Source organism: Parambassis ranga, chromosome 18, assembly GCF_900634625.1.
Source record: "Parambassis ranga chromosome 18, fParRan2.1, whole genome shotgun sequence".
Lineage (NCBI taxonomy): Eukaryota > Metazoa > Chordata > Actinopteri > Ambassidae > Parambassis > Parambassis ranga.
The window spans coordinates 5985759-5997863 of NC_041038.1; the positions used below are offsets into that span (position 1 = coordinate 5985759).

At 41.0% G+C, this 12105-nt stretch overlaps 1 protein-coding gene across 2 annotated transcripts in view; it reads left to right on the forward strand.

The window, feature by feature from the left end:
• Positions 1–12105, forward strand: part of pcxb (pyruvate carboxylase b) — a 223082-nt gene that overhangs the window by 198065 nt on the left and 12912 nt on the right. For both annotated transcript variants that reach the window (XM_028428835.1, XM_028428837.1), the window contains 3 exons: positions 1570–1727; positions 2439–2525; positions 9197–9376. In XM_028428835.1, the coding sequence (XP_028284636.1) occupies positions 1570–1727; positions 2439–2525; positions 9197–9376 (425 nt within the window). The remainder of the gene's footprint in view (positions 1–1569; positions 1728–2438; positions 2526–9196; positions 9377–12105) is intronic.

The following is a 12105-nucleotide window of genomic DNA, read 5'->3' on the forward strand; positions in this document are numbered from 1 at the left end:
ACATCATGCAGAGAATTTTGCAGTTTTAGAGTAGACCAAATGAATGTTTACTGACTATAACTTTGTATGGAATATGTTTCAGTGCTGCACTGTTTGAGTAACCATCAAGCCATGGCCACAGTAGCCTTGGTACAGTAGATGCAGTGAATCCACAGTTGAGCAGGGACCTTTGTGTTTTCAACTGGGAGACCTCAGCTGCTGCCTGCTACTGATAATTATATGGTAGAGACTTGCAAATGACTTTTTTTGTCCACTGACTGAAAGCTTCGAGTACACAAAGTGCAGTGTGAAGTGTTTAGCTCCTGTTTGGGAGGGCACAGTTTGAAACAACAGAAGCTGCCGCCTGACATGATGTGCCTTCCCCCTTTGTAAACTGAGGCTATGATTTCACAATGGAAGCATAAATGAAAGCTGCAAAAATGGTGTTCGCAAACAGAGAAGGAAACGGTCCCAATTACTGACTGACTTGGCAGGCAGCAGAATATGAGGAGCAACATCATGCACATTAATTTCACATTAATTTCACAGAAGCTATATTTCCCTGCAAAGATCACAGCAGAAGCACACTGACACTGGTGAAATGTGGAATCTATTTGAATCATAAACAGCCAGCTTGTCACTCAGCTGTTGAAGAAGCAATAAGCTAGGTTTGTCTCGTTAACATGGCTGGTTTTTGTCATCATTAGCCAAAAGCTCAGTGTATTGCTGTTTTTGTCATGGCATTAAAGAAGCTTTTCCTTTCAAAATAATCTGCTTTAGCACACCTTAACTGGCAGCAGCAGTGTGTGATGAATATGAGCAACAGATGTGTTTTTTTAAAGCATCCCAAACTATCACAGGGACTTAATGAGCAGCTCTGATGTAGCGAGACAGGAGGAAAATACAGAATGACTTTTAAAGCATGCTTTCAGGCTAATAGTACACTTTGCCTACACTAAAGGTACAACCCTGTAATCCAGCTATCCAAATAAGCTCCTTGCAGATTAGAATGTTTGGCCTCTTCTGCTGGCAAGTTTCAGAATGACAATAGCAGCATAAATGCTTAAGGGGCTGTCAAAACATCACATTAAGTTTATATTTTCATACATTAAAATCAACTGCATAAGCCCATAACTGGATTCCTGGCATGAGGCAAGTTTTTTTTTAGATGGGTAATTCAGATAAATGGCAGCCTGCCACACAAGCATCCACAACAATTCTACTACATTTGCAGTTAATGTCACATAATTTTTTCTGTTTTCAGCAGAACCAAACCATAATGTCAATAAGCCAAAGTACACTCATAAAAAGTCAACTCCATTCTTAGGCTTTTATTCCTCTTAAATTGCTCTCATATTAACATCATATTAGGAGCAAACTTTGTTTCTTATTATTGTACATCAGTATTGTGTGGTGTTTGTTAGAACCTGGGTGTGACTAGCATATATGTACCTGTCCACACGTGGTGGAAATCCTTTCTGCAGAGTGTGAACAGCATCGTTGGCTGCAGACACTCTGGTGTAGCATCTGCATGAACAAATGTGCATGACGGCCGTTGCTTTGATGTCTGTTTCCTGTCTTGTGTTGTAGGCATTGCTCTGGAGAAGGTGTTTGACTACAGTGAATATTGGGAAGTAGCCAGAGGCCTGTATGCTCCCTTTGACTGCACTGCCACCATGAAATCTGGCAACGCTGACGTCTATGAGAATGAGATACCCGGAGGACAGTACACCAATCTTCACTTCCAGGTACAGTACTTTTGTCAAATCGTTACTCTAAATATTAATGATGATAATAATAGATGATGAGGCTGCTGTCTTCATCTACCAATATTAGCTCAGTTTGATACAGTGTTTGCTGTTTGTGCATCTGTTTTGACTTACAGTGTCATTCTTTGAAATGTCAAGTAGACATACACAGCAAAGTTTTTTAAAACAGAATATTATGGATTTGAATCTATTTTTCTCTCCACTTCCGAAAAAAAAGTTTGTCAGACTTTTTTTTTACGGAAATGTCTTTTTAAATTTGTGTATTCAAAGCTGGTGTAGATGTAAAGAATGTAACTAAAAAAAAGAGGAAAAAAGTGCAGCCATCAAAGGCAAAGTTTCAGAAACCTTGAATAAAAAATGCTGCTTGAACATCTTATTTTGGTGTTTATTAATGCTGCGACTGCACATACTCACACTCTGAAGACTGTCACAGATAATTTGAAAGTTCCTGAATCTACAGACTTTATTATATGGAGAGTTCAACCGATACACAATGTAGGAAATTTAGTTTAAATTGGAGTACTGTTCACCTATTTGGCACTTACTAAATTTAAAGCTTCAGCAGTCACTCCAGGAAGTTTATTCTTAAATCACAGGATGCCACCTGTTCTCTTAGCATCCTTGTCATTTTAATTAGGAATAATATTTACTCTATTTATTCATGCTTACATTTGTTTTGCTTCATTGTAGGCTCACAGTATGGGTCTGGGAAATAAGTTTAAGGAGGTGAAGAAGGCCTATGCTGAAGCCAACAAACTGCTGGGAGACCTTATTAAGGTAAGACCTGAAGATACAATATGACAAATGACTGCAGATTGTTATCACTGCTAGCAGAGCAGTTTCAGCTCAGTAGTTATATATACTTCATAAGCACTAATATATACAGTCAGTGATGTTAGTGAGTTGGGAGGTTTTTCATGGCCCCCCTCACTGCTATTTTTACAGCTACTGATGCCACAAAATGCTCATTGGACATTGACGCCTTCTCTATTACAGGAGATGTAAGACAATAGATCATGTTTACAAATTATAGACCCAAAAATACACAATGCATTTGAAACTGTTTGAATGCCTCAGTTCTTTAATCAGAAATGTGCCACTGATTACTTGGGCACATTTTCAGTATTTTCATTATTATATTCTTCTTCCTTTGGCTTGGCTGAGCCAAACAACACCAGATTAAGTTGGGTGTATCTGCTCTGAATTCACTTTCAGCTTCATGGTGTGTGTGACCTTCTCTGGCTCTCTTTGCCTCTGTGGGTGTTTTTCTTGTTGCAACCACTTTTTTATAGCTTTGCCCTTGAAAGTAAAATTTGTTTCAAAAAAATCTCTAAAAATGCTAGGCTTCAAACATTACATGGACTCACAATCCTATTTTTTAGATGTATGTTTTTTTACATCCTCCAAATTTCACCACACTTTTCCTAGTTTGTATTAGTTTAATAATGTAATAATGTATTTATCTTGTAGTATTTATTCTTTATTTTGGGAGAAACTCAGGTTTACGAATGTTGGCCTGTTGTACCTGAAGGCCACATCACTAGCATCCATGAAGAGGAGCTCCTTTGTCTGTTGTGCACTCAACACTTTCACACTCGCTGAACTCACGCCTTGCCGCCTTTTTGTTTTCACATTATCTTTCATTAATTTCTTTTGTTTTTGTCTGCTCATTATTTACTATCACACTTAGTAATAGATTCATCCCTCTTTTGCTGTGTTCACACTCACTCTGTAATTACTGAGCTCTGCGTGTATGCATTCTCTTTCTTTATCAAGCTGCACTCTCACTTTTCTTTCTCACCTTTCCGCTCCCCATTCCATCGCTGCTTTACACACATTTATTCCCCAGCCATCTTTCTTATTTTGCTCTCTCGTCAGAGACATGCTCCCATAGATTCCCCATTACTCTGCCTCCTCCTTCCCTATCTTTTCTCTCTGTATGTCTCTCTCTCACTCTCTCTCTCAATTTTCCCTCTCTGGTCCCTTCTCCCTAATTTTCTTCCCCTTCTCTGTTTTCCTCATCAATTCTCACCCCCAACCCCCCACCCACCCTCTCCCCATGCTCTCTATCAATTCAATTAAGACTCGGCGGGCTTCACTGCACAAGCCAATGTTGGCTTAATGTGCCTATGGGTCCTGCTATGCTCTCTGTTGTATCCTGTTAGCCTGACAATGGCTGTGTCTCTCACAGTGTTGGCTCGTCGATAAGGGAGAAGGAGTGTGCTTGTCAGATATAGACATAAAGTAGACACACCACGTTCTGCCCCAGCAGTAAGCAGAGCACCCAATGTATATGCTTTTAGCACTATCTCCTACACACACAGACACATCACTTCATGCATCATGCATGCCAAAGAACTCAATTTGCAACTTTCTACATCAAATGTACCCCCCCCCCCAAAAAAAAGACAAACAACTCTAAATAAGTTTGATTGTGATCAAAGCGCTTACAAGAAGTGATCGTCATTTATTAATTCATGTTTTTTTATAGGGGGGCTGTCATTTTCTGAATTAAGAAATCAAGACACTGAATAAGAGAATAAGATATTGAACAAGATGTCTCTGAACTGACAGAACTGCCTGGTTAAAAATCAAAAGACGAGCCTGGACTTAGGCTGGTTGGCTCCTCGTCATCAAAAGCAACTCAAGAGAATTCCTAAATGCTCTTAAGCCTCACTGTTTGATAGCATATTAATAATTCCAGATATGTTGATGGCTATAATCATTACATTGCTTGCTGAGGACCCAGTGCAAAGTCACCAAATCTGCTAAAATCCATGGACTTGATTTACAATTATAAAGGGGTATAAATATATCCCCAGACTCCCCAGACCCTGACTGAGTTTCAATATTCATTCTAATTTGATCAGCCTGTTGAGAAAGTTCAAATCTCAGTTCAAATCTCTCTTGTTGACCATGCAGCAGTCATGACATTTGCATAGATGGAAGTTTAGAAACATGATTGATGTGAATGTTTGATACACAGCTTGCTAAAAAGGGGGATTGCAGTAGGGCTCTTTGTGTCTAAGAGACCACAGATGGTCATTTAAAACTATTATAAGGGACTGATGTAAATGTTTACAGAGTCTGACATCATTTTGCAGAAACCATAATTCTTCATCTTCACTGTTTTGTAGTATTTTGAAGAGGTTTGTTGAGGGAGGCTGTAATGCACATATTTGTATATTAAAATGCAAACCGACATTGGAACAGTTACCATACTACATACAGCGTTTTCCCCCCAAAGCTAGTTCCCTGAGCCAGTGTGGCATCCTGGGACAGGCTTACATCCCCCACAGTGCTGTGTGAGGTCTGATATATGACTACCCTTTACTTGATCCCAACCTCTTCCTGTCTTCCTTTTATCACCCTCCAGGTCAGGCACTGCTTCCCTTGCACAGTCCACAGTGTTGTATATAGTGTCAACAAAGCATCTTGGCCAGAATAAGATGTACATGTGTCATTTTTAACATAAAATTAATGGCATTGACTTGTATACTGCTCCAGTTTCTTTCACTTCTCTACCTTTACCTGCACTTATTTGTATTTATTCCTCTCCCGTTCTCTCAGCTACATCTGTCGTGTACAAGAGCTTGTCAATATAGGGACAAGCTGTGTATGTATTGTGAGTGTATTCTGTCTTCCTCCCCTCCTCACTTACTCTGTCACTTTCCTTTTGCAATTACAGGCACGTATTCACTCACCTCCACACTCTGAAAACACACACAGGCTCTATACTTGGAGGTGGAGCACCTCCTTGTATTGCCTGTGGGGCTGCAGATGTCTCCCGCTCTTTTCTGTCTGCTTCTGTCTCTCCTCCTGCTGGTTAGTCTGTCCTATACCTTTATTTATCTCTCATACTCTTCCTGTCACTCTCTACATCACCCGGTCTGCCGTCTCTCCCCATTCTATCTCTCCAGTTTCATTTTGTCTCATCTCCTCCTTCTTCACTTGCTCCTACCTTCCCTCATTTCAGTTACACTTCCTTCATGTATCTCTAATCTTTCTATCATTTCTTCCCTTCCCCTCCTCTCATTCTCCAAGCTTCTCGTTATCACTCCTCTCTCCTGTCTGCTCCTCTTCTGACAGGAACCATTCTTCACTGCTGCTGGCTTGGCTGCCTGGCATTATTCTGTGTGTGTGTGTGTGTGTTGTATTTGCCTTCTCTCTCACACACGCCGTTCTGGATGATATAATCCTTGGCCCATTAGGGGGGTTCAGGTTTGGATAGAGTTGCTTTTCAAAACAAATTTGAGCAAAGTGCACAGACACATGACACACAGGTACACATACGAATTACAGCCAAGCCATCACACACACACACACACACACACACACATGTACACAGACCACTGTACTAGTTTTTTTGTGTGGAGCCTTGCTGGTCTCACTTAGTGAGAGCTGTACATTAATAAAAGAGCATGATGGATGGAAGAAAAGTAGTGTAAGAGAGCAGACAGAGCAGCAGGATGTGGATGAGAGTGGGATTGCTGTATCTCAGGTGTGACAGTGCGGACCTTTGATTTATTGCCGTTTGGATTTTTCAGTCTTTGTGGCTATACTTAGTGTATGTAAATGAATATGTTTATATTATCAGCTGTGTAACACTGTAGTTTTAAGGAGTGGTTCTGGTTAAGTTTTGAGTTTAAATGACCTGTATTCCCTCAATTCTGTGCATCAGAAACATACTTATTCTCCTGAATTGTTACTTGTCCCCTCCAGTTACAAACAAACTTGTTTTCTGTATGTAAAAACAGAAGAAATATGAAGTACTGCGATAATTACTTCAGCAGGTGAACATGGGAGCTGAGCTTCACACATGAACTGAGGAAATCAGATTTTTCTAACCCGACCAGGATGTGATTTACGTCGTCTAAAAATATAAGAAAACTCACACATCATACGCAGCTCATACTGACAATATGATTTCCTTTCCCTGTGTGTGTGTGTGTGTGAGGCACCCAGAGAGAGTTGGAGGTGGGTGATTCATCAACAGAGATTGATAATAAGACTGTTGATGTTACGGTGGATCAAGGAAAAAGAAATATTTGGCTGGAGAAAGGAGGTGTGGGAGAGAGTGATTTATGAAGGAAGAGTAAAAATCCAACATTTTGGCTATTAGTGTGAAGACAGAAGGTTGTAGTTAAGATAGTGAGCGAGAGATCAGGTAAGAATGATTGTCCATGAAGATGGATAATAAAGAGGAGAGTAACAGTTCTTAGAAGTGAAAAGAAGAATGGTCTGCAGAGGAAACAATGGAAGATGCAGACTGTGTGGAGTAGATTGTACAGCCATGCTGCTTTCTTGTGTTTTTGATAGATTTCGAGTTGCTCAGCAGTCAGCTTTTGTACTGCAGCTATACCAAGCTAATGGCCTCTTCAGTGATTTCAACAGCCCATCCAAATCTCTTAAGCTGCTCTGTAAACAGTTACTCTGTAAAAGCAATGTATTATTATCTCCTCTATTCACAAACCCAATCAAACTGAGCTTTAGGTGTTGTGGCAGGGAAGTGCTGTAGGGAAGTATTCCAGTCAGCAGGAAGCATTTCTTTCGTCTATCTTGCTGGGAAATCACCAATTTGTTTACAAACTTGTGCTTTGAAAATATCCCCAATGACGGTGGACTTTAACAGGCATCCTAGGCTGTTTTTAAAAGCTACAACCTCTCGGTAGTCATTTAATTGCAGGGGCACATTCGTTCTTGATCTGTTTAATGATGGTCCAAATAGAGTTGCATGGTGAGAGGAGCTTTGGTCCCTCAACTAAAGGATTCTTTTAGAAGCACAGCAGGTCATTAATGGCCAAAGATTAAATTATACTACAAGGAATATGTTTAGAGCATACCGCAACAACTTCACACCATCCTTACCATAATGATCCTATCTTTGGCACAACGTTAAGACAGTGGCTCACATTGCTCCTGGAGACCAGACAAAAGAGTGAATGCTATCTGAGCTAGTTGGTCGCCAACAACACCCAGCTACCACACATGAGGTTATAATGAGCGCTGAAGACACACATGCAGACGCTGTAGCTAGCAGGGAGATCCTCAGAGAGCTTTCCCATTGAATTGTCATCACTAATCATCCACATGTTGGTGTTACGGTCACTGCAGTTGGCACATTTTAAGACATTGCTGTGGAGTAGTTTGTCAGCCCTCAGGGCCCCCACAACAGCCTTGGGCTCTGTGCAGGGGCCTGCCTAACTGCAACCAACTTTTAGCCAAAATGTGACAGCCACTACACCAGTAATTTCACCCTGAACACTGCAGTTCCCTGCAATACACCCACATATTCTGTAGTGTGTTGGGGGGAAAGAAACACAGACACTTAGTGAGATTTGGCCTTTATAACTCTAAACACATGTGATGGTGTGTGAATGTTGAAAGACTGAAGTCATCCCAGGAGCTTGGCTAACCCAACAAGCACCCAAACCCCAGGAGGGTGTTGTATTCTCAGAGGGATGCATGTTCTATGTGTCTAACTCTAAATAATTTGGCATCACATCTCTAAGAAATAGGTGTCAAGTTCTTTGTTGGTGAATTCTTTGGGGAATGTCAACTTGATCTATATTTGTTCACCCATTCTTCCAAGCGCACTAATTGCCACAAAAATAGGCATTGTGTGGAATGTGGGCCCATTCTTTGTTCACTCTAGTCCTTCAAATGTCAGTGCGTCAGCTTGTCAAAATAAGAGCTACGGTGTAAAAACCGGACCCTGGGTCTGTGCTGACGAGTAGCAAAATATGAGAATAGTTAAAAATGTTGACGAAGAGAGAGAGTCTGTTTTTTTTTCTCTGCTTCTGTTCACTCATCCATCTGTTCTCCTTCGATATAATAGAACCCCTACAGAGCAGTGTCTGCCTGCGAGACAGAAAGTGGGTGGGTCATAAAAATTGACCCTGTTAAATCCAAATCTCCAATAATTAAAATAGGAGAACAACATGTCCAACTAATGTTTGTATCAGTCACTATTATGCTTGTCATAATGTGTCATTATAAATAATATATAAGGTTTTAATGAATGTTTTTTATTTTTTTGTACATTTTAAAAGAACTGTGTTGTTTAGTTTATGACAACTAAATCAAAAGATTAAAGAGAGTGTACAGATCTTTGGGTCTTACATTATTTAAGTAGATAACATCCTCATTAACTGCGCTGTGCAGGCCTACCTGTGTAGCCTGACAGATAGCTGCTCCATTACACCACAGAAAACTGCTGTCTCATCCTGAGTATATTCTCTGTGAGAGAATTTGTCTCTGAAATGTTGATGTGTGTCAGATTAAAAGACCAGTGGTCATGTACCATGGAGAAATAAAAGCCCTTCTCTCTGTCCTAATCAAATTGAGATCTGATCTGTGTGCAGAGGCTGCAGTGGGCTTGCTGTGGTGAAACTGAAATACCTCATCAACAAACACTGAACGTACTCATTCCTCTTTCTCTTTGTCAGGTGACTCCATCCTCAAAGATCGTAGGAGACTTGGCCCAGTTCATGGTCCAGAACAACCTGACCAGAGCAGAGGTGGAAGAGAGGGCAGACGAGCTGTCCTTCCCTCTGTCTGTGGTGGAGTTCCTGCAGGGACACGTTGGGATACCCCATGGAGGATTCCCTGAGCCATTCAGATCTAAGGTTAGCACACACACGCACACAGGCATTATGTACAAGTGTTTCTAAACTTGACTTACTACCTTAGGACACATATTTATCAATCGCTTTTCGTACCTTCAGTGTACTTCCCCCTGTTGTACCTTCACTGTTACAAACATGTACCACAAACACGGGCCCGTGAGGCCAGACACAGACACACATTCTGTCACATACTTGGTTACATCTGACGGCCGTGCGGCCCCGGGAGGACATTGAAAGCTGGGAAGAAAACCGTGATATTGCTCTGTCCTTTCGTGTCTTTTGTTTCTTTACCTCGCTCTGCTTCTTTTCTCTCTTCACCACTGCCAACAGTGAGGTAGAGACTCTCATGCGCATCAGGGGCCAGCAGCTTGAAGACACCTTGGGAGAGCTGCATGAACACACACTCATGAATAAAAGCAAATGTGTCACATCTCCTCAAAACCTGCATATTGTCAAGCAAAGAAAAACTGTTGTGGGTTTTTTCCCTCCTAACATTCACAAGTGTTTTATCAGTGAGCTGACTGGTGCATACAGTGTGAAATATTTTCCAAAGGTCATCCATTAATCCACCATGTGTAGCTGCTAATTCAACAGTTGAACAATGTGTATATGCATAGTCACAGTCAAGCTGTAGCTTCATGAGCACATCACCTATCTGGAGAACAAACTCCTTTCTCCTCCTCCATCCACATTTTATTGACAGCCAACAATATGTTTTTTTCCCGTTGCTCTCTGTTGTGTATTGCAGAGAGGTATTCCAGGTCTTTGCTGCTGATATTCCACTCATTTTTAAAATGGTGTGTCGAAGCTGCAGCTTGCATTATAAGTGTGTAAATCCTCAACACATGATGAACTGCTGCCAGTTTCTCATCTCAGCCAGGGCAGCCAGACTACTACTCTAAATCTCTCCTGCAGATATTCACACCCTGACAATCCACCCTTGATATTTAATGGACAAACACCAAGGGGCTGTCTGGCACACTGCTCCAGATTCAGTTTAATAATAACATTTTTCTCACTTGTTGTACAGATCCTTTTTGCTTTCCTTCCACACTGCTTCTGTGGTATTTCCTTCTGCCCACATGGAGGATAAATCTGATAAATGTTACTGTTACACACACCATATCTTGGGATTCAGGAGTGCAGCTTTAAAAGTTGCATAGACTAAGCCCTCCTTTGTGCCAAACATACACTTGTTAGAAATAATCAATGGTGCTTAGTATTTAGGCATCAAATGATCTCTTCTTCTTGAGTGTTCTGTGTAGGATAACCTTGTTGTTGATGGTAGAACAGTCTCACTGATGTTCTGAATTCAGTTCCACCAGAGGGCAGACCATATGAAAGGATTTTCTGCACTTGATCTACAGACTTGTCTCAAAAACTTTCCATCATTGGCATACCAGAGGAGCGGCAGCCCACAGCATACAAACATGTAGTTAAAGAAAGTATTGTATATCTCCGGCCCGACACAAAAAGCATGCGTGCGCTCATAGACAAACACAGTCCATCATTTAGTTGCATACTAAAGACTGCTAGAGCGCTCATGTTTGCACACTAGCAGCATAGAAGGTAATGTTTCTTTAATGCAGCTTTAGTGGCATTAATAAGTAAGTAGTATCATTATTCCATAACTCCATATGACTTGTTTTCATGCGGTGGGGAAACTTTTTTTAACAACTTAGTCCCACTCATTTTTATTTAAGGTGTGGGTGGACAGAGACACCAAACAGGGGAGCGGAGTACAAGAAAAAGGGAGCGAAAGCATGAAATGGTGGGAGGATGGAGGACGGATGGCAGCATGGTAGAAGGAGAAAGTAAACTAAAGAAATATAATTATTTTTAAAAAGGCAGCACATCCCTCAGAGCAGAAAAGAAAGTTACAGTGACAATAAGAAAGGAGGAGTAGGAGTGTGGTGTTCAGGATTTTCTACAGGAAATGAGGACAAAGAGCAAATAACCTTGGAGGAAGAGTTTGCTTCATTTGTTAATGCAGACGATCCCTCACATGCACTCGGCCCCTAACCGTCTGCATCTTACATTTAAACAGTCAGTTTTTAGGTGTAAGACATCCTCAGAGAAGACGATGGTAATGAGAAGGGACTCCACTGAGCCTGCCATCTTTGAAGTGTCTTTCTCTCACACACACACACAAATGACTCAGCTATCTTTGAACTGTTAGCTCTGTGACTAATAGCATTGCATGGGCCCTTTGTCTGGAGATTTCCACAAGACACACACACATGCAATCAGAAGTATCACAGTATTGTGTGAAGATACATGGCTAACAGTAATGTCAATAATATGTATATACAATATAAATGCACACAGGACAGTTGGTTATCTTAGGCAGACAAATAGACAATTTTCACACACACACACACATACACACACAGACTATTGTGTGACACATTTTCCCAAACACTCACAAAATAGGCCAATTATATGGAAATTCCTTCCTGTGCCTGTTCTGTCTGAACTGTCGTCATAAATTGAAGACATAAGTACAAAACTGCACAGATGTCTGTGCAGCCTTTAGGTGGACTGTCTGTGTCTTAACATAATCTTTTCACCAGAGATTATTATTAGCCTGAGATCGATCGTGTCTACAAGTTGTGTCAGATACCACTCGCTGTGTGGGCAGATAAAATGTCATATCATTAGTCTTTCAGCAGCTCCTGCACGTTCCTTTCTTTCAGCTTTGGGAGAGGACATGTAACACTGCCTCTCAT